The sequence below is a fragment of the Lutra lutra genome, chromosome 5 (assembly GCF_902655055.1).
Source record: "Lutra lutra chromosome 5, mLutLut1.2, whole genome shotgun sequence".
NCBI lineage: Eukaryota > Metazoa > Chordata > Mammalia > Carnivora > Mustelidae > Lutra > Lutra lutra.
In genome coordinates this window covers 131,254,472-131,276,667 of record NC_062282.1, presented here as the reverse complement: position 1 = coordinate 131,276,667, position 22,196 = coordinate 131,254,472, and the positions used below count along the sequence as shown (strand labels likewise).

Below are 22,196 nucleotides of genomic sequence, written 5' to 3'. Positions count from 1 at the left end.
TTTGGTTTGCTTCTTCAGGAAAATCGACATCTCCCCTAGAACCTTTTAAGGGAGTACGCTGTAAGTAACTGCTTCTATTTTGTTCACTTCTGTTATGGGATTGATGTATAGTGAATTTTTTTTTTTTTAGAAAGGAAGGAGAGGGTCTGCTGTTCCCCAGATGCTGTAGGGTGAATAGAATATTATGCTGGAGTTTGCCTGAAGGCACCTGGGAGCGTCATTGCTTTGCAGTAAATAATCTCCTTGGAACTTTGATTTGGCTTAAATAATTATATGAAAGAATTAGGTTTCAGGTTCATATTATTTTTCTAATTTAGAAATAGAAAAGGTAACAGCAGTTTCTTAACAAGGCTCAGATTAGATCCCAGAACTCCTAAGCACCTGACTTCACAGTAGAAGCAAGGACAGCTTGCAATGGCTTAGGAGACTGGGGGATGACTGCCCCTCTGGAAGGAACCGGCTTAGCCTGCATGGGAGACCCAGCCATTCAGCAGCCGGTTTGCAGGGAAAATTTTGTTTGGCAAGTAGTTTTTCAAGAAGAAACCTAAACTCCCTCCCCTGCCCCAATAGTTATCATATATTTTGTCCGTTTATTCAAGATATCTCCATTGAGTCGCTTCCTGTGTTCCAGTCACTGTGATAGGTGACAGGTTGAAAAAACAGTGAATGAGACAGTCCCTACCCCCACGGAGCCCGCAGTCTCCGGGGGGGAAACAGACAAGCAAGCAGGCAATTACAGTGTGTCCTGTGAGTCTGCAAATTAATTGTCAGAAATGGCACCCCAAAGTATATTTCCTTTCCATAAAGAACCTTGCTTTGATCCTGCATCTGCCTTCAGCCGAGGTCCTCTGCCATTCTGTTTTCTGCCACTCTGCTAATTCTGCTCTTTCCAGCATCACCAGTCACTTCCTCATCACCACATCCAGTGGCCACTTTTCTGTCCATAGTTTGCTTCGTATCGCAGCAGCTGCATCACTGTGGTAACCATGTCCTCCTTCATGAGAATGCTTTTCTCTTGCCTTCAATGTCACCATGCTCCTGGCTTTTCTATCTCCATCTCCCGGGCTGCTTCCCTCATCTGTGAAGTGGAAATAAAAATAATACCTCTCCCGTAAACTATGGAGAGGATTAAAGGAGTTAATGTATGGAAAGTTCCTTAGCAAGCAATAAACATTAGCTCTTATTTGCTGTGACGGTGAATGCTTACCTTCCTTGTCCCCATCCCTCTCCTGCTCATTTGAATATAAGATCCATGGATTTCTGCTTCTAGGTTGTCTTGCCAGAGCCTACCACAGTGGATGGTACATAACAGTTACTAAACAAACATGTTTCAGTGGCGGGGAGGATGGGCTGTGTTTCTCTTCTGCATTCTGTGTAGCTCCAAGGTTCTGAGGAGGCTCTGGGAATGACAGAGTGGGCAGGGGGCCTGGTCCTTACATCTAACTTCAACCACTTTCATTGGTTCATTCATTTAGTTTACTTATTTGGTTTGCTTGTTATTTTGGTTTGCCGAGGTATTATACAGCTACAAGCAAGTTTGAAAAACATTAGCTCCCACTTCCTTCTAATAGTTTTATAGATTGCAAGGAGTAGCTGGAGGGGCACCTGGGTGGCTCAGTGGGTTAAGCATCTGCCTTTGGCTCAGGTCGTGATCCCGGCGTTCTGGGATCAAGTCCCCCAGTCAGGCTCCCTGCTCGGCGGGGAGTCTGCTTCTCCCTCTCGCTCTCCTGTTTCCCTTGCTTGTGTTCTCTCTCTCTTTCTCTCTCTCTCTCAACTCTGTGTCAAATAGATCAATAAAATCATTTTTAAAAACTATCTGGACAGAGGGAAATAAATGACTAAGAAAGATGATACCTTGGATTTAATACCAGTTTTTGTAACTGGGGGATTCCGAGTGTAGCCAAAAGCCCCTGGGGTTCAGGAGAGTCACAGATGGAGTCCAGGCATCTGTTGTATGATTGGACTCTGATCCCTTCAGAGCCTAACCCCCAAATGCTCTGATTTATGTAGAGTCTCTCTTCTGAGCACCAAAAATATCACCTGTTTTCAGGTTTTCTCATCTACAGATTTACAGATCACTTTTATGTAGAATAAATTTTTGTTGGTAATAAATTTGTTTTTAGGAAACAGGTCAACCCCATCAATTCTACCTGATGGAAACAGCCATTTTTAGAAAGATTTTTTTTTTTCATTAGGTGTTCACCGGTGATTACCACTGCCCTAGGCTTTATGTAAGAAAATAAAAACTGAAATCAAGAAACCCATTAAACATAAAAGACAAGACATTTTTAGTTCTGAGAGTCTTCTTTCTCGATTGTGTTTTTCAGCTTAACTTGAAGAGTTGAATTTAGAAACACCCAGATGTGTTCTAAAAATACATTGCACTTACTGCTCAGTTAGTGACTACATTAATTATCTTATTAGGGCCCAGTGTTTCTCAAATAGTCAGTCTTTTGCTGAACCATTTAGAGCTTCGCAGATGACTCCCCAAGTGGCTTTCTCCATCTTGATGTCCCACACAGGTCTGCTTTGGTTCCCATCTGTGCCACACATGCAAATCTATACCAAAAAAAAGTGTGTAGATTTGTGCCATAGGTCAATTCCAAGGCCAGTGGTCTGTGGCTTCTGAATGGATGACACGAGGCTATACATAGAGCTTACACTTGACTTGAAACATCCTCCTTGGTGGAAGATTGCTTGGTGGAACAGGGAATGAAAATGTCACTAATTTCTCTCTCTGACAGTCTGGTTGTTGGACTCCTGTCACACTAATCTCTAATTAGAGGCTTCAGGTTGGCGAGCCCCGATTCTCAACTTAACACTGCAGGCGTTTCTGTGATCCTCGTCCTCCCAGGTTCTTTGCTGCTTTCTCACTGTGCTAATTCAAGTGAATAGAAAGCAATGCTAGTGTTAACAGGCAACCCACATTTCATGAAAAAGAGACAGCATGAAGCCAGGCCTGTTGTGATATTGACAGAGCATAGCACTTCCAATCATTGCAGATTCTGAAATGGAATGACTGCATTTGACAAAGTTGACTGAATTTATGAGCCTGCCTCTGTCAGGTTCATTGCATTCTCAGTATCTGTCTCTTTCTATGCTTTGGGACTTTTAGATGAGTTTTTTGCCACCCAAGAGTAATATTTCTTACCTCTCTCTGTAAAAAAAAAAAAAAAAGTCCTTAAAGGCCTCAGGCCAGTAGTAAGAGGTTCATGCATGAAGCGTAGTGCATTGTGAGTGGCCTATAATCGGTCAGTTGACTCCCATCTTCAGCAGGCGGCCTTTAGTCTCCAATAAGATTATCTGTTTTTCTTCTTAAAATTTTATTAAATATGTAGTCGTGTATGCCCCATACTTCCATCTCATGGGTGGTCCCTTGAGGAAGCACCGCCTACACCCATGTGACAGCTTGGTTTAATGGAGGCTTCCCTTTCATCAGCTGTTGGGAAGGTGAGAAGGTGACCTTCCTTGGCTGTGCCCAGCTAGAGTCCTAATACTGATCGACGCTGAAGGAGAGGAAACTAGTCTGTTTTTACCGCATTCAAAAAATGTACCTTTTATTTCACGTAGTGATGAGTATTTGTAAAATGATGGACTAATAAGCTGTAGGAGCAGCAGTTTCTTTCTCCAGAAGCCCTGACTCACGTTAACACAGAGGGCAATGTGGGAGGCAAGGACGTACTTGTTATCTTTAAGTGATCTTAGTTTAGACCTTGCCTTCAGATTCCCAAGAACAGAAATTACCTGTACCCCCTACAGGCTCTTCAGTTGAAATCTATAGACCAGTAGGTGTCAACTTGAGCTGCACATTGAAATATGGAGTCAGAGGGGAGGGCTTTAAAAACTACTGGTGTGTGGGATCCACTCCCCCAAGATTCAGATACAATCGGTCTGGGATATGACCTGAGTGTCAGGATTTTTAAAAGCTCTCCAGGTGATTCTAGTGAGCAGCTGGGCTGAGATCCACTATATTCTTGTTTGTGTTGTTGGTTGCAGACACAGTTTAACTCATCCCATGTCCAGAAACACATATCACACATTTGTTATGTATGAGTTACTATGGAGTTCATGGAGAAGGACATTGGTTTGACTGAGAGAGGTGGAGGGAAGGAAAAGAATGGGAAGTTGCCTGTAGAGTAGAGACAAAGAGCAGGTGCTTTGGCTCACACCTAGAATCATTTTCACAGCCCTCACCAGTCTGGGGAAGACCCTTTCTCTTCATTGTGGGCTCTGCCCACAGTCTGTTCGTGCCTACCGAGCTACTGCTGTATCCTCCTCCAGACTTCTGGGAGGCTTAGCTTTGCCTCTGAAGAGAAAGGTGAAGTGAGAGAGTGTATAGTCACTCCCAATTTTTGGTGTTCTGGACCTCTGTGTTCTAACATAGGGCAGCATCAGCGGGATACAGCACATCACCCAAACAGGGACGTGACAAGTCCTGCTGCAAGGGAAGGAATTGGAATCCCTGAAGAGAGCCTGGCGCATGGTGTTGGCTGTGCAGGGTCCCAGGAAAATCAATGTATCATCTGCTGTTTTATTCTTTTCTTAGTATCCTATTTAAAATATTTTAAACTGCACTTAGATGACTCATCTCATTTACATGGAAATTTGACGTATTACTAGAATTTACATTACCCTCATTTTATCCATTTTGATATGTGCCCGTCTTGGGGCCAGTGGGCACTTGCCTAAAGAGCTATTGGGCCTCATATGAATATGCATTTTCCATGATGGCTTTTGCTACACCTTGTGAATGCCAGGTTCCACAGATAAGCAGTACAGTTTCCCAGAGAGCCAAGAAAGTCAGAGAGAAGCAGATTCTGGAGGTGGATTGCCCGACAGACAACACTCTGCCTCTGGGCCGCCAGGAGTCAGCCGCTGGGGCTGTTAGCAGTGAGTGACATTGCCCAGGGAGTCTGTGAAGAATGACAGACCAGTGTGAGGGCAAGAGCCCTGAATTAGGAGAGAGGAGTTGAGTGTGCTATTTGCAGCCCCTTCACAGATGTGCTGTGGGTTCCTTACTTCCCCCCCTGCAGATAGAGGGGTTCATTTTCTTCACCCTCCTCTCCTCAGAACAGAGCCACGTGAAACAAGATCTACTTCAGTTATACCCTTGAGTTTGCTAGGTGAGCTGCAGAAACATTGCCTTAACAAAGCTTACAAAGTAAGGGACAGAGTGGAGTTGTTTTCTGGGCGCACGAACAGGTTTCCTTTCTTCCCTGAATAATATGTGTGTATTTGACACATATGTGCACAGGCTGATGCCTCCTTGTCCTTCAGAAGTTCAACTAAATACCACTTCTTTCGGAAAGCCTTTTCCCACGCTCCTGGAGAAGGCTGGGTGCCTCTGTCCACAGCCACCTGCACTTCCCCTAGAAAGGGCTTCTCAGGCTTTGCTGTGGCTGTGTAATTGTCAATTTTCCCTGTTCCCAGAGGACAGGGACCATATCTGTCATGTTGGTCATTGTACCTCTGGGACACAGAAAAATGTTTTGATGGGCCAGGGACTGGAGAGAAAGCAGTGCCTGTTTATGTCATGGGCCTGTGTGCCCTGCCAGGAGGTCCCTTGTCTGTCCTGCAGCATCATTACGTCTCTGTCATGTTTCAAAGTCTTGTGCAACCACAAGTCCTCAACAGAATATTCCCCAAGCCATGTGAGATCCATTAGAATTTACATTGCACAGAACAGCCATTTTGAAAACATTGTAAAGGACTTTGAAATCTGTTTGTATGTAAATTGAAATCATTTTTTGTCACGTAGATGGAAATTGAACGTCAGTGAATGTTTTACTGGGGCCGGTGATCGGTTAGGCCCCAGTCAGTCTCTGTTATCTGTATGCCGGGCCAACACAGCACAAGGCAGAGAACATTCGTGTTTAGGGGTCCTGGATTCAAATCCTGGCTCCTATTTACCAGCTGCATGACCCTGTGTGAAATACCAGTTCTTTCTGAGCCACAGGTCACCTATAATAGGGAACATTAATGCTTATATGCCTAAAAAATTGTAAATGCTCATTGAATACTTTTCCCATTCCCTCCATGCTAGAATGGGGACATGCTTTTGTTTTGCCTCTATTGGTCATTAGGATTAAAAATGAGCAAATTATGTTCAAGTATTTTGCCAAAGTAAACCATGCTGAAGAGAAGAAATGTGTTTGATTTGTCCCCTACCACATGAGTACTTAATTCTGATGAGCACAGTGTTTCTCAGTGGAGTGCATTGGACAGTTTGGGTCGCAGAATTTTTCCTTGTCTGAGACTCTACCATGAGTCACTCATGATGGCTTGAGTATTACTTTTGTGCTATCTGGAATGAAAAATCCCTAACACCACCATGATGACAAAACCAACAACAACAAAAAGTTCCTCGGGTTGCCATTTTCCCCCAGGTAGCAGTGAAGACAGGTAGAATTATGGAAGCCCAAAAAATTACAGGAGATAGCATTGTTCGGAGTCAGGAGATATGCCTACAGTTCCCCTTCCACCACCAGATAACTGTGACATGAGAAGGGACCTTAAATGTCACAGAATTTCAGAATCTTCTGTGGGGCCCTCCTGGGTCTGCCACACTAAGCAGGGTGCTGATGCCGTAAGCAGAAGCATTAAATCTTCTGAACCATGTGGGTTTTCGCGAAGTTTTGGAAACTGGCTCATATCTAGTGACCATAAACATCTTTCTCGGTGTTGTCCAACCAGTATGATATGTCACTGATCTCCAGTAAGGAAGGCTACTATCATTTAACTGAAGCACAGCTTGGGCATTTCCTGAGTACTGCCTGACAACAGCATGACCCAACAAAAATGGCTGAACCACCATCATGAGCTACTTTGGTCTCCTGTGTAAAACTGTTGGAAACCCGAGGGAAGGTGTGTCTGGAAAGAGGCACCCTGTGATGTCACATGGAAAGGAGGGTAGCACAAAGAATCACCTTGGGTATGAGCTTCAAGGGACGAAAGGAGTTTGGAGCCGCTATAATGTCAAGACTTTAGAGACTGCCATCACTGTAGCTGGAACAGTCTGGGAACAAGGTGAGCTTACCTCCACAATGTCTGGCGCAGTACTTATCGGTGCTTCTGTGTTTACTCAATACCTATTCATTGAATGACTGCTGCATTAATTGAGCCAGCAAATATTTACTGAGTTGTTACTAGGTGCTAGGCATTCTACAGGTGCTAGGGATTTGGCATTGAACAAAACCAATAGAAACTCGTGTCTCTTGAGCTCATAATCTAATGGGGTAAGAACACAGTGGGCAATGTACATAGGACTGAAAACAAAGGGATGACTCAAATACTCTTTGCTGTCAAGGAACTTTCAGTCTAGAGATAACGCAATATGTGTTATTGGTAATGGTATTTTCAGTAGTGGCCACTTTCTGCAGGGAAACTTTCTCCATTTAGAAAAAAGTGATTTTTAAAAAAGTGATTTTAGGTGGGTTATTATATTTATAAGTGTGATTTTTATATACTCAGGTGTCAAATATTTCCTCCCTCATAAGAAACATGTCCTATTTTAAAAACATAAGGCAAAGAGGAAATAAGAATCACATAATATAAATGGTTTCTTCAGCAAATTTTATCAGAAATAGTATTTTTTTGAACCGTAGGTATCATTAGGGAGCTACTTCAGGCTTGGGCTTACACTTAGCTGGAACTTTCTGGGGAAAGTATTGATAAGGAGGTGAAACAGCAGTGTGATGGTCTAGATAAATTAGTTTAGCTGAATCTCTGAAGCTCTGAAGGTTCTCTCCTCACCCTTCCATAGTAGCAGCAGCAGTAGAATGAAACTATGGTGTGATTTACCTTAATTAGCATAGCAATTTACCTCACATTTTCAAAAAGTGCTAATAGATGTTAACTCAAAATAGATTAAAATACCAGACAAATTGCTACTACCTTGAAAAGAGTTATAATAATTTTGAAAATGTAAATTATGGTTATGTAGTCTTTGGAGAGAACTATAAAATCCAGTCTTTCTTATATTTAAAAAAAAAAACAAAAACCTGTGGTACACACTGTTTTCCCTTTAATCACAGTAATTTCTTCAAATGACACCAGTGCATATTTCTTTAGGAAGATAGGCTGCATTTTTCAAATCTCCTGTGTAATATAGGAGCTGCCATTGATAGTTTTCAGCAAGAGGAAAAGAAATTAAATACAGAAAACCAGGGATCATGGGGAAATTTAAAAAAATTCATCTACGTTCCTTTTTTATATTACACACATTTTGTGAGTTGGAACAGAGAATGGTTCTTTTCATTCTAGCCAGTAGAGTTGTGCATGACAAAATGTCTGCAGAAATGTGTATGTAGGCGTAACGATTTAAAATGATTTGGACCCTCCTGGTGTCTTACACTGAACTCTTTCTCTAAGACACCAAAGTGCTTATGGATTCTATACAAAGAGGTGAGCATAATTTGTACTTCTGAGGAGTAAATGAAAATAACTTTAGTATAAAATTTGTCACACTCTATCGCCAGGAGACACTATAAGGAAAAGATAGATATTTCCTCTGAATAGCTTCTGCCCAACAAAGCTCCAACATGGAATATTTGCATTTTCCCCTCTGCTTTGTTTTCTAGAATTTACAGAGCACTGTTAGCAAAAAGATTGCTTTGAAGACATATTCTATCCACAGAGGATTATTTGTTCTGCTTTTCATACAGCCATATGAGGCCAAGTTAATGTCTATTCTTACTCATAACCTGTGAAAGCCAGAGAGCTAATATACTCTGTATTCCCAGGTACAGGTAGACATTACTTAATGCAAAAGAAGTAGGTAACTTGAATTTTGGTAAATCAACGGATGTATAAAAGACATTGGGAGAGATGAAAAAGTAAATTAACCTCACCGTGGAGGACTTTACCAAGTGGACAATTATCCCCTCATCGGTGTGCTTCATAAATTTATCGTCACATATCAAGTTTGCTTAAGGTGAATTGTATCTATATCTATATCCCTGTAAAACAGTTATCACATAGAGATATTTTCTGTTTTTAAAAATTGGATCTCCAAAACAATTGCCTGTCAGTCCTAGGTAAAGGACTTTATTCGGGCCCATGTGTAGATTAGAAAACATACAGCATACAGATGGGCTGTCCCCATCTTTAGGGTGGGTTTAAATGTCTTTTCTTCTCCATTCTTTATCGTCTCTTTTCAGGTAGCTGTTCCTTGAATATCAAGTGGCTCGGACCACACTTTCTTCCCTTGCAATGCAATGTAGATTTTCTGGGCATCCTCTCTGACCAAGTGACTTCATTTCTTTCTTAATGGGAACTGCATCCTTACGGGTTTGTTGATGGCAGGAGGGAGGAAGGTAAACTAACAACAGAATGGGGAGCATCAAGTAAAGAAAAGGGAGGATTTTCCGAAAGTAGATATTTAAAGCCTGAACTGTTTTATTAAGGAAAGTTCTGGAATCTCTCACAGAGAATAATAAGATATAATAGATTCTGCTTGTATATGAAGTACGTTTTAAAGGTTACCTCTTGCCCTGTGATGATTTTATTTTGAACATTACAACTAATGTTATCAGAGCTCATTTCTGAAATATCTCAGAAATTGAACAATATTTAGCATCACTATAGAGAATTGGTCACCCTAACATATCATGAATTAATTGGTTATTGAGCACCTGCTTTAATATTAAGAGCTACCAGGATGCCTGGGTGGCTCAGTTAAGCCGCTGCCTTCGGCTCAGGTCATGATCCCAGGGTCCTGGGATTGAGTCCCACATTGGGCACCTTGCTCAGTGGGAAGCCTGCTTCTCTCTCTGCGTCTGCCTGCTGCTCTGCCTGCTTGTGTTCTCCCGTGCTCGCTCACTCGCTCTCTCTCTGACAAATAAAATCTTAAAAAAAAAAAAAATATTGGAGGAGTCAAGATGGCAGAGAAGTAGCAGGCTGAGACTACTTCAGGTAGCGGGATATCAGCTAGATAGCTTATCTAAAGATTGCAAACACCTACAAATCCAATGGGAGATCGAAGAGAAGAAGAACAGCGACTCTAGAAACAGAAAATCAACCACTTTCTGAAAGGTAGGACTGGCGGAGAAGTGAATCTAAAGCAACGGGAAGATAGACCGCGGGGGGAGGGGCCGGCTCCCGGCAAGCGGCGGAGCAATGGAGCAATATCAGGACTTTTAAAAGTCTGTTCCGCTGAGGGACATCGCTCCAGAGGCTTAACCGGGGTGAAGCCCATGGGGGGTCAGCGTGGCCTCAGATCCCACAGGGTCACAGAAGGATCGGGGGTGTCTGAGTGTCGCAGAGCTTACAGGTATTAGAACAGGGAAGCCGGCTACAGAGACAGAGCCGAGGAGTGAGCTCTAAGCTGGGGGTTACCTTGAATCGGTCGCAGGCTCGGTCAGCTCAGAGCATGGCTGGAGGCAGGGTGACGGGAGTAATTGGGCGCTGTTCTCTGAGGGCGCACTGAGGAGTGGGGCCCCGGGCTCTCGACTGGGAGGCCGCCATCTTCATTCCCGCCCTCCGGAACTCTACGGAAAGCGCTCAGGGAACAAAAGCTCCCGAAAGCAAACCCGAGCGGATTACTCAGCCCGACCCCTGGTAAGGGCAGTGCAACTCCGACTGGGGCAAACACACTTGAGAATCACTACAACAGGCCCCTCCCACAGAAGATCAACAAGAAATCCAGCCAGGACCAAGTTCACCTACCAAGGTGTGCAGTTTCAATACCAAGGAGAGCAGCGGAATTCCAGAGGAGGAGAAAGCAAAGCACGGAACTCATGGCTTTCTCCCCGTGATTCTTTAGCCTTGCAGTTAATTTAATTTTTTTTCTTTTTCAATTTTTTTCTCCTTTTTCTGCTAAATTTTTTTAACTTTTACCCTTTTCTTTTTTAACGTTTTTTAACTAGTTTATCTAATATATATATATTTTTTCCTTTTTATATTTTTTCTTTATTCGTTTTCTTCTTTTAATTGTTTCATTTTTTTTTTTTCTTACTGAACCTCTTTTTATCCCCTATCTCCCCCCTCACGATTTGGGATCTCTTCTGATTTGGCTAAAGCATATTTTCCTGGGGTTGTTGCCACCCTTTTAGTATTTTACTGGCTCCTTCATATACTCTTATCTGGACAAAATGACAAGGCAGAAAAATTCACCACAAAAAAAAGAACAAGAGGCAGTACCAAAGGCTAGGGACCTAATCAATACAGACATTGGTAATATGTCAGATCTAGAGTTCAGAATGACGATTCTCAAGGTTCTAGCCAGGCTCGAAAAAGACATGGAAGATATTAGAGAAACCCTCTCGGGAGATATAAAAGCCCTTTCTGGAGAAATAAAAGAACTAAAATCTAACCAAGTTGAAAGCAAAAAAGCTATTAATGAGGTGCAATCAAAAATGGAGGCTCTCACTGCTAGGATAAATGAGGCAGAAGAAAGAATTAGTGATATAGAAGACCAAATGACAGAGAATAAAGAAGCTGAGCAAAAGAGGGACAAACAGCTACTGGACCACGAGGGGAGAATTTGAGAGATAAGTGACACCATAAGACGAAACATTAGAATAATTGGGATTCCAGAAGAAGAAGAAAGAGAGAGGGGAGCAGAAGGTATATTGGAGAGAATTATTGGAGAGAATTTCCCCAATATGGCAAAGGGAATAAGCATCAAAATCCAAGAGGTTCAGAGAACCCCACTCAAAATCAATAAGAATAGGTCCACACCCCGTCACCTAATAGTAAAATTTACAAGTCTTAGTGACAAAGAGAAAATCCTGAAAGCAGCCCGGGAAAAGAAGTCTGTAACGTACAATGGTAAAAATATTAGATTGGCAGCAGACTTATCCACAGAGACCTGGCAGGCCAGAAAGAGCTGGCATGATATATTCAGAGCACTAAATGAGAAAAACATGCAGCCAAGAATACTATATCCAGCTAGGCTATCATTGAAAATAGAAGGAGAGATTAAAAGCTTCCAGGACAAACAAAAACTGAAAGAATTTGCAAACACCAAACCAGCTCTACAGGAAATGTTGAAAGGGGTCCTCTAAGCAAAGAGAGATCCTAAAAGTAGTAGATCAGAAAGGAACATAAACAATATACAGTAACAGTCACCTTACAGGCAATACAATGGCACTAAATTCATATCTCTCAATAGTTACCCTGAATGTTAATGGGCTAAATGCCCCAATCAAAAGACACAGGGTATCAGAATGGATAAAAAAACAAAACCCATCTATATGTTGCCTACAAGAAACTCATTTTAAACTCGAAGACACCTCCAGATTTAAAGTGAGGGGGTGGAAAAGAATTTACCATGCTAATGGACATTAGAAGAAAGCAGGAGTGGCAATCCTTATATCAGATCAATTAGATTTTAAGCCAAAGACTATAATAAGAGATGAGGAAGGACACTATATCATACTCAAAGGATCTGTCCAACAAGAAGATCTAACGATTTTAAATATCTATGCCCCTAACGTGGGAGCAGCCAACTATATAAACCAATTAATAACAAAATCAAAAAAACACATCAACAATAATACAACAATAGTAGGGGACTTTAACACTCCCCTCACTGAAATGGAGAGATCATCCAAGCAAAAGATCAACAAGGAAATAAAGGCCTTAAATGACACACTGGACCAGATGGACATCACAGATATATTCAGAACATTTCATCCCAAAGCAACAGAATACACATTCTTCTCTAGTGCACATGGAACATTCTCCAGAATAGATCATATCCTGGGTCCCAAATCAGGTCTCAACCAGTATCAAAAGATTGGGATCATTCCCTGCATATTTTCAGACCACAATGCTCTGAAGCTAGAACTCAATCACAAGAGGAAATTTGGAAAGAACCCAAATACATGGAGACTAAACAGCATCCTTCTAAAGAATGAATGGGTCAACCAGGAATTTAAAGAAGAATTGAAAAAATTCATGGAAACAAATGATAATGAAAACACAACGGTTCAAAATCTGTGGGACACAACAAAGGCAGTCCTGAGAGGAAAATATATAGCGGTACAAGCCTTTCTCAAGAAACAAGAAAGGTCTCAGGTACACAACCTAACCCTACACCTAAAGGAGCTGGAGAAAGAACAAGAAAGAAAGCCTAAACCCAGCAGGAGAAGAGAAATCATAAAGATCAGAGCAGAAATCAATGAAATAGAAACCAAAAAAACAATAGAACAAATCAACGAAGCTAGGAGCTGGTTCTTTGAAAGAATTAATAAGATTGATAAACCCCTGGCCAGACTTATCAAAAAGAAAAGAGAAAGGACCCAAATAAATAAAATCATGAATGAAAGAGGAGAGATCACAACTAACACCAAAGAAATACAGACAATTATAAGACATACTATGAGCAACTCTACGCCAACAAATTGGACAATCTGGAAGAAATGGATGCATTCCTAGAGACATATAAACTACCACAACTGGACCAGGAAGAAATAGAAAGCCTGAACAGACCCATAACCAGTAAGGAGATTGAAACAGTCATCAAAAATCTCCAAACAAACAAAAGCCCAGGGCCAGACAGCTTCCTGGGGGAATTCTTCCAAACATTTAAAGAAGAACTAATTCCTATTCTCCTGAAACTGTTCCAAAAAATAGAAATGGAAGGAAAACTTCCAAACTCATTTTATGAGGCCAGCATCACCTTGATCCCAAAACCAGACAAGGATCCCATCAAAAAAGAGAACTACAGACCAATATCCTTGATGAACACAGATGCAAAAATTCTCACCAAAATACTAGCCAATAGAATTCAACAGTACATTAAAAGGATTATTCACCACGACCAAGTGGGATTTATTCCAGGGCTGCAAGCCTGGTTCAACATCTGCAAATCAATCAATGTGATACAACACATTAATAAAAGAAAGAACAAGAACCATATGATACTCTCCATAGATGCTGAAAAAGCATTTGACAAAGTATAGCATCCCTTCCTGATCAAAACTCTTCAAAGTGTAGGGATAGAGGGCACATACCTCAATATTATCAAAGCCATCTATGAAAAACCCACCGCAAATATCATTCTCAATGGAGAAAAACTGAAAGCTTTTCCGCTAAGATCAGGAACACGACAGGGATGTCCATTATCACCACTGCTATTCAACATAGTACTAGAAGTCCTAGCCTCAGCAATCAGACAACAAAAGGAAATTAAAGGCATCCATATCGACAAAGAAGAAGTCAAACTATCACTCTTCGCAGATGATATCATACTATATGTGGAAAACCCAAAAGACTCCACTCCAAAACTGCTTGAACTTGTACAGGAATTCAGTAAAGTGTCAGGATATAAAATCAATGCACAGAAATCAGTTGCATTTCTCTACACCAACAACAAGACAGAAGAAAGAGAAATTAAGGAGTCCATCCCATTTACAATCGCACCCAAAACTATAAGATACCTAGGAATAAACCTAACCAAAGAGACTAAGAATCTATACTCAGAAAACTATAAAGTACTCATGAAAGAAATTGAGGAAGACACAAAGAAATGGAAAAATGTTCCATGCTCCTGGATTGGAAGAATAAATATTGTGAAAATGTCTATGCTACCCAAAGCAATCTACACATTTAATGCAATTCCTATCAAAGTACCATCCGTTTTTTTTTTTTCAAAGAAATGGAACAAATAATCCTAAAATTTATATGGAACCAGAAAAGACCTCGAATAGCCAAAGGAATATTGAAAAAGAAAGCCAAAGTTGGTGGCATCACAATTCCGGACTTCAAGCTCTATTACAAAGCTGTCATCATCAAGACAGCATGGTACTGGCACAAAAACAGACACATAGATCAATGGAACAGAATAGAGAGCCCAGAAATAGACCCTCAACTCTATGGTCAACTAATCTTCGACAAAGCAGGAAAGAATGTCCAATGGAAAAAAGCCTCTTCAACAAATGGTGTTGGGAAAATTGGACAGCCACATGCAGAAAAATGAAATTGGACCATTTCCTTACACCACACACAATAATAGACTCAAAATGGATGAAGGCCCTCAATGTGAGAAAGGAAACCATCAAAATCCTTGAGGAGAACACCAGCAGCAACCTCTTCGACCTCAGCCGCAGCAACATCTTCCTAGAAACATCATCAAAGGCAAGGGAAGCAAGGGCAAAAATGAACTCTTGGGATTTTATCAAGATCAAAAGCTTTTGCACAGCAAAGGAAACAGTTAACAAAACCAAAAGACAACTGACAGAATGGGAGAAGATATTTGCAAATGACATATCAGATAAAGGGCTAGTGTCCAAAATCTATAAAGAACTTAGCAAACTCAACACATTAAGAACAAATAATCCAGTCAAGAAATGGGCAGAGGACATGAACAGACATTTCTGCAAAGAAGACATCCAAATGGCCAACAGACACATGAAAAAGTGCTCCATATCACTCGGCATCAGGGAAATACAAATTAAAACCACCATGAGATATCACCTCACACCAGTCAGAATGGCTAAAATTAACAAGTCAGGAAATGACAGATGCTGGCGAGGATGCGGAGAAAGGGGAGCCCTCCTACACTGTTGGTGGGAATGCAAGCTGGTGCAACCACTCTGGAAAACAGCATGGAGGTTCCTCAAAATGTTGAAAATAGAACTACTCTATGACCCAGCAATTGCACTACTGGGTATTTACCCTAAAGATACAAACGTAGTGATCCGAAGGGGCACATGCACCCGAACATTTGTAGCAGCAATGTCCACAATAGCCAAACTATGGAAAGAACCTAGATGTCCATCAACAGACGAATGGATAAAGAAGATGTGGTATATATACACAATGGAATACTATGCAGCCATCAAAAGAAATGAAATCTTGCCATTTGCGACGACGTGGATGGAACTAGAGGGTATCATGCTTAGCAAAGTAAGTCAATCGGAGAAAGACAACTATCATATGATCTCCCTGATATGAGGGAGAGGAGATGCAACATGGGGGGTTAAGGGGGTAGGAGAAGAGTAAATGAAACAAGATGGGATTGGGAGGGAGACAAATCATAAGTGACTCTTAATCTCACAAAACAAACTGAGGGTTGGTGGGGGGGGGGGGGGGGTTGGGAGGGGGGTGGTGGGGTTATGGATATTGGGGAGGGTATGTGCTATGGTGAGTGCTGTGAAATGTGTAAACCTGGCGATTCACAGACCTGTACCCCTGGGGACAAAAATATATGTTTTAAAAAAATAAAATTAATTAAAAAAAATATTAAGAGCTACCACTTGAGGACCTTTTTAAGTCAGTCACAATGTTAAGCATATCATTATACTCAGTCCTATTACTTAAGTACTTTTTTCCTGTGTATACAGTTGAGGAAACTAAATCTTGAAGAAATAAAGTGAAACCAGGGTTCTAGCCTGTTTCTGGTTGACTTTGAAGTCCATGATATGAACCACAGTTGCCATGTTTCTTCTCCATGTTGAGTGCAGCTTGCTAGGCTTAAAGATAAAAGGCAGTCCCCTGGTCCCCGGAGGCTTATGTTCAGGTGGAAGGGACAGGCAAGTAAAGAGATGACTGCAACGTGAGAGTGCTTAAGTAAAGAAAAACCATGCAAGGTGCCCACCACAGGTGCACAGGAAAGGGGTTACCTACCCCAACCTTTCTGGGAGATAGGCCTGCTTAGGGAAGACTTCTGAAGAAGGGAATTCCTGAGCCAAATAGGAATTCCCCAGGGAATCATTGGTCTTTGTGATTAATATGTTAGTGTATGACTTTGCCTTGCTTTTAGTTTCTATTTTTTCTTTATTATTTGGTATTTATGTTATCATTCATTCACTAATCACTAGGCCTGACTTATGGGACACAAACATGATCTTGGCTCTTGTGGATTGTACATTGGAGCAGGAGAAAGAGATATTAAATGAAGCAATTATAAACTAACTTTATAAGTGCTATGAAGTCAAAGTGGGCAATGGCGAAAGAATAAATAACCCGGAATCCTTACCTAGCTTCGGAAGGGGAGCAAGGATAGGGCAGTGGTCAGAGTCTCCTCGGGCAATGACACTGAAGCTGAGAACTCAAGAATGACTAGGAAGTAGACATAAGGAAGGGGTTTTTAGGGGAAAGTGGATTAAAAAGTATTCCAGGAAAGAAAATAACATGTGCGGGGCGCCTGGGTGGCTCAGTGGGTTAAAGCCTCTGCCTTCGGCTCAGGTCATGATCCCAGGGTCTTGGGATCGAGCCCCACATCGGGCTCTCTGCCCAGCGGGAAGCCTGCTTCCTCCTCTCTCTCCGCCTGCCTCTCTGCCTGCTTGTGATCTCTGTCGGTCAAATAAATAAATAAAATCTTTAAAAAAAAAAAAAAAAGAAAGAAAGAAAATAACATGTGCAAGGACCCTGAGACCAGAAGAAACTTGGATATTTTGATGATCTGAAATTATGTCAGGTGACTGGAGTATCAAAAATATGCTAGAGAGATAGGCAGGGCTCTATGGTACATGAGCTTTTATCTGTACTGTTATAAGCTGCCTCAACTCAAGCAATACTTAGAGCATAAGTTTAAATTAAAAAATTAAAAACACTGCTTAAAAATCCTCTTAAGGCCTTCAGTTCATATTCTCAACTCTAATTTATATATCAGTTTTTCCTTTTTATTTAAGATTATTTTCTTCTTGTTTTTGAAAACAATGTTATACACTGTATCTAAAAAGATACAAAAAAGAATTAACTACACGATTTGATTGAATTTGGAACGAAAGTTGATTTAAATACAAACAAGTCTTGAATAGAGAGGTATTCTGACAGATTAAGTATCATCAATGCAATGTTGAAATATCAATTCTCAATTAAAAAAAAAGATTATATATAACATAGTTTTCCAAATCATCCAGAAACATCATGTTATTTCAGAAAAGTGGAGATGACTGAATGTCATGGTCATCATACTTCTAAACAGACTTTCAAAGCAAACAGCAAGGGTTTGATGTTGTTTTAGGTTTTTCCTGGTGGTCCTGATCTTTTTCGATAATGGACAGACATGGAGAGGGAGCATAAAATTGTGTATCATAAGCACCTTCTTTCAGACCAGCTTACTCAGGATAAATGAAATATTGATGTATTTGAAAATGCCCAAGTGTTCAATAAAGATTTTAAATAAAGCTACCTAAAAGTTGTGGTTCTTAGGTTAATCATTTATTTATCTAAAGGATGAAGGAAGCTGTCTACTTCTGTGATATGAACTGCAATCAGCTTAAAAATAATTGACAAATTAATCCCTTCACAGCACAGCAATTGTAAAGGTGTTAGTTTTAATTAGGCCTGTCTGATTGCCTTGTCTAATCAAGAATCAAGGTGGTATCTTTGATGGTTAAGGTCTACCGGGGCCATCCCTGACCTGCCAGCCATGTATGTTTTAATTATTGATTCCTCACATTTCAGCCCTTTTCACAAAGGGACTTGAAGTTTGCAATACCTTAACATTTAAAGGAAAGAAAAATAAACATTTTCCTCAACACTTCTATCTAGAATCCTGTGGATCTTCTGTACCAAGCTACAGTTTTATCCTAAAGAAGCTGTGAGGTCGATGATGAAGTCAAACGCACATAAGAATGCTATCGTACCACTGCCTCTCCTCCCAAGCATTAGCTTTTCCATGGGTATTGTTAAGCTCTCAGTAAGTCACCATCATTTGTGCTTCTAGAAAACACACTTGATTTCTTATGTCTTTTTCAAAAATCTCCAAATCTCCAGGTACAGGTAGACATTACTTAATGCAAAAGTATTTTTCAAAAATCTCCAAATCTCCAAGGGTGAATGAATACCAGTACTTAGGAAATCAGGAAGGCCAGACAAAAAGGAACACGTAACTTATAAAACGCTTTCTCATGCTGCTGAGGGTGAGGGTGAGGGTTCCCAGTGCCACCGACAGCAAGCCCGAGGATGTGGGCAGCTGGTGGTTTCAGCAGTCTGTGTGCGTGACGGCAGCTCTTCTGTGGTTGCAGGTCAACGAAGTGACGGTGGAGCAGCTGGTACAGCAGTACCCCCACATCACCTTCAGCACCGTGCTGCAGGATTGCAAGAGGACCTTGGAGAGAGCCTATCAGATGGGGTGGACCCCCAACATGTCTGCCGCCTCCTCCTAACACTCCTGTCCGTGGCACGTCCACTCGGATCATTCAGCAGGGTGGAGGGTAATTGGAGATCTGGGGTGGGTGATCCCTTGGAAAGGTTTTAACTGTTCCATGTCTACGGGTGTACCCTAGTGTGTATGTTTGTGTCTTGTTTGCATACTGCATAGCATAAGCGCAACTGCTATTTGTTCCCAGGTGAGCTGGGAGTTATTTTCCTTAAAAATTAAAGATTTCGAAAGCCACAGAACCTTTAGTTTTTAAGTTCAAAGGCTTATTTCTCTAAAGGAAATTTTTTTTTTTACCATAAAACCAAAAAACTTTGGTCTATTATTTTGATCTTCTAATTACTGCCTCTTAAAGATGCCCCAACAGGAAGGCATGTGCCTTCTCTTTTGATGAGATAGAATCGTGCACTTCTCCTGAGGATGACCAGACCAGAAGTGAGGTTGCACTAATTAGAAACTAGGAAACCAGTACTTTGCGAAATTGTAGGCACACCCACACATATAGGTTCTCACACCCCCTCCTCTACGTGTACATGAGCACGTGTGCACAAACTCCAGGGCAGTTTCTTTCTACATCGTTTTCTGACAGAAGGGGCCTTCCTCCAGGTCCCTGAGGGAACATGTCATCCGCTGTGGCTCTGCCTCAGTCTACCTGCAGGAGCTGACTTGCTGTCTAGAGGTGAGGTAGGGACTAGAGAAAATAAAGCCTTCTGTGAAGATTTTTATGTGGAGGCAGCAATCTGAACTCCCCTGGCCAGCTTACAAAAGTTAATTATTCATTATTCTGCAAATGTGTTCTATTGAGTCCTGAATATTTTACTTAAGTTTTATGTTAACGTTGTATTAGTTTTTATTTCATGGATAGTAACTGGTCCGGATATATTTTAATGATACTTGGAGCTAATCTTAGCATTATCCACATTAAAGGCACCAATGTAATTAATAGTGTGCAGTTATTTTAAAAAGAAAAAACCTACAGATCATTTAATTATTTTTGTTAATTTTGGTAATTATGAAAATATATTCCTGAGATTTGGAGGTAATCACATGAATAGAAGATTAATGAGTGAGATATAAGTAGACAATCTTTCTATTGATTTATCTTTTTTTTCTTTCTTTTTCTTTTTTTTTTTGCTTTGCTTTGGGCTTTAGAACAGGTTTTTTGGATATATGCATGTTATTTTTGAATAGTTCTTGTGCTACTATAAAGATCTATTGCTGGTTAATGTATGAGTTAAGAGAAAAATTAAGAAAATCTTTTCCTTAAGATTCTGTTTACACTCGTCAGAAATAAGCATTTCTTTGTTTAAAGATTGCCAGCTTTCAGTTAAGACAATATCTATCAGTAAATGAATATATGTTTTGATTTCACACATCTTTATAATTAATTCATAGTAGGGACTCGGGCTCAAGTAAACTTTCCTGTGTCTAGATCAAGACAGCAGGGAGCCTTTTTAAGCTAAAGACTGATTATCTTTCACAGTAGAGCTAGACACAAAACCCTGCCTTGTGAGTTTGCTATTTATTCTTCCCCAGTGTGGACATAACTGGTTTTTTGGTCTTTAACAGATATACTAAGGTTTGAGTTTCACTTTCAGTAAGTCCCAATATGGCTAAAATGATACTAGCTGTAAGAAACAAAATATAGCTTTACATTCAAATACCATTCCCTTATTTATAATGACTCCTTTTTTGTAAACACTGATTCCTTTGATTATGTCAACATGTTTGTGATGTGGCATGTTTTTTGCTTTTAATCCCAATCAGTTAAGAAAATCTTAAGGGTATTTTTTCCATCACTAAATAGGTTACTAATTTAATTTGAAAGGAATAAAATTTGTGTAAGGAAAAAAAAGCTGTTTATTATTAATAAAAAAGTTCTTCTTGCACATCAATTGGTATCATTTTCATATTCATTTCCCCACCACTGAAAAAATATTTTAATTCACAATATTTTAACTGGTTTTTAATCCAAAACTAATTTATAAGACAGTATGTATAGTAATAGTAGCTTGAGTGAATAAACAAAAGTTTAATTTTTATATATGTCACACTATATTTTAAATAGTTTAAAAAAGACAAAAAAAGGGAGAGAGTCATTGATGATAGGGATGGTGCCATTTCAGTTCAAAGTTGTAATAATCTTCAGAGTGTTACAGTTCGGTTGTCAAACGGTTTCAGAAGTGTATAATTGATTTTTTTTAAATGTTGCATTGTTTGAATCTAAAATACAGCACTATAACATGCTTTAGCTTGGGGGGTGGGGTGGGGTGGGGGACTTGCACTTATTCCTTAAGATGTTGACTAATCCAGAAAGCCTGATGCAACATAACCTGGAAAACTGCTTTGGTATATTTGTAGAAATCTGTAGAAATATCATATCCAGCCTCAAAGCATTAATCTCAAAAACAACCAGGAAAAAAAAAAAAAAAAGCATCACCTTGAGTGATCCTGTGATGGTTGTTGAATGTGTTCTCATTAGATGCTTTGAAATGAGGCTTAAAATGATTTCTGGGCAATATAGAGTTTCTTGTTTTGCTTAGAATGTCATAAATATATGTGAACACATTTAATGCAGGGCTTTTTATCCTCTCCAAAATGTCAACAGTATTTTCAGAATAAAGACTATGAAATATATTGCTGTAGTGAAAAATTCTGGTCCTTTGTCTTTAATGTCTTTTTGAGTGGATAAAGGAAATTCACCCAGTTTGTAGTTTCTATATTTCCGTGAATCTTTTGACCTTGCAATGGGTTGCAATAAAAGAGAAACAAAACACTGTGTCTTTTGTTTTATTTTAGAGACAATAAATGGCCTCCCTGGTGCTGGCTGGGTGGGATGCATGCAGTGGTCCGTGTCCTTGTGTGTTTCACTACTGACTTTATGTAGGTTTGACTAACCGGAATAATAAACAAGCCTGGGTTTAGGAGGTTCTAATTTGGTCAGTGATTACTGAGATAGATTAAAACCCTAAACAAGTGGTTTGTTTAAAATCCCATTCCCTAAAGACTCATTCATTTGCTTAGCCATTTATTCAATTTTTCAAAAGCAAATAAATAAATATATTGAGTAAAAAACATGGACCAGGCACTGGTCATTTAACGATAAATAAAACTCACTCCCATCCTCGAGTTTCTCATAGCC

The 22,196-nt window shown here is 40.3% G+C and overlaps 1 protein-coding gene across 2 annotated transcripts in view; it reads left to right on the top strand.

Annotated features, from left to right (window-relative positions):
* The window catches only part of FBXL17 (F-box and leucine rich repeat protein 17), a 521,014-nt gene extending 499,186 nt beyond the window's left edge, over positions 1 to 21,828 (top strand). Inside the window, exons 9-10 of one of the 2 annotated variants that reach the window (XM_047731562.1) lie at positions 18,921 to 19,083; positions 19,127 to 21,828. In XM_047731562.1, coding sequence (XP_047587518.1) covers positions 18,921 to 19,061 — 141 coding nt within the window. In that variant the 3' untranslated portion in view covers positions 19,062 to 19,083; positions 19,127 to 21,828. Of the gene's footprint in view, positions 1 to 18,920 lie in introns of both variants that reach the window. The other variant, XM_047731561.1, reaches the window with a different exon arrangement.
* Positions 21,829 to 22,196: the final 368 nt, after the last annotated feature.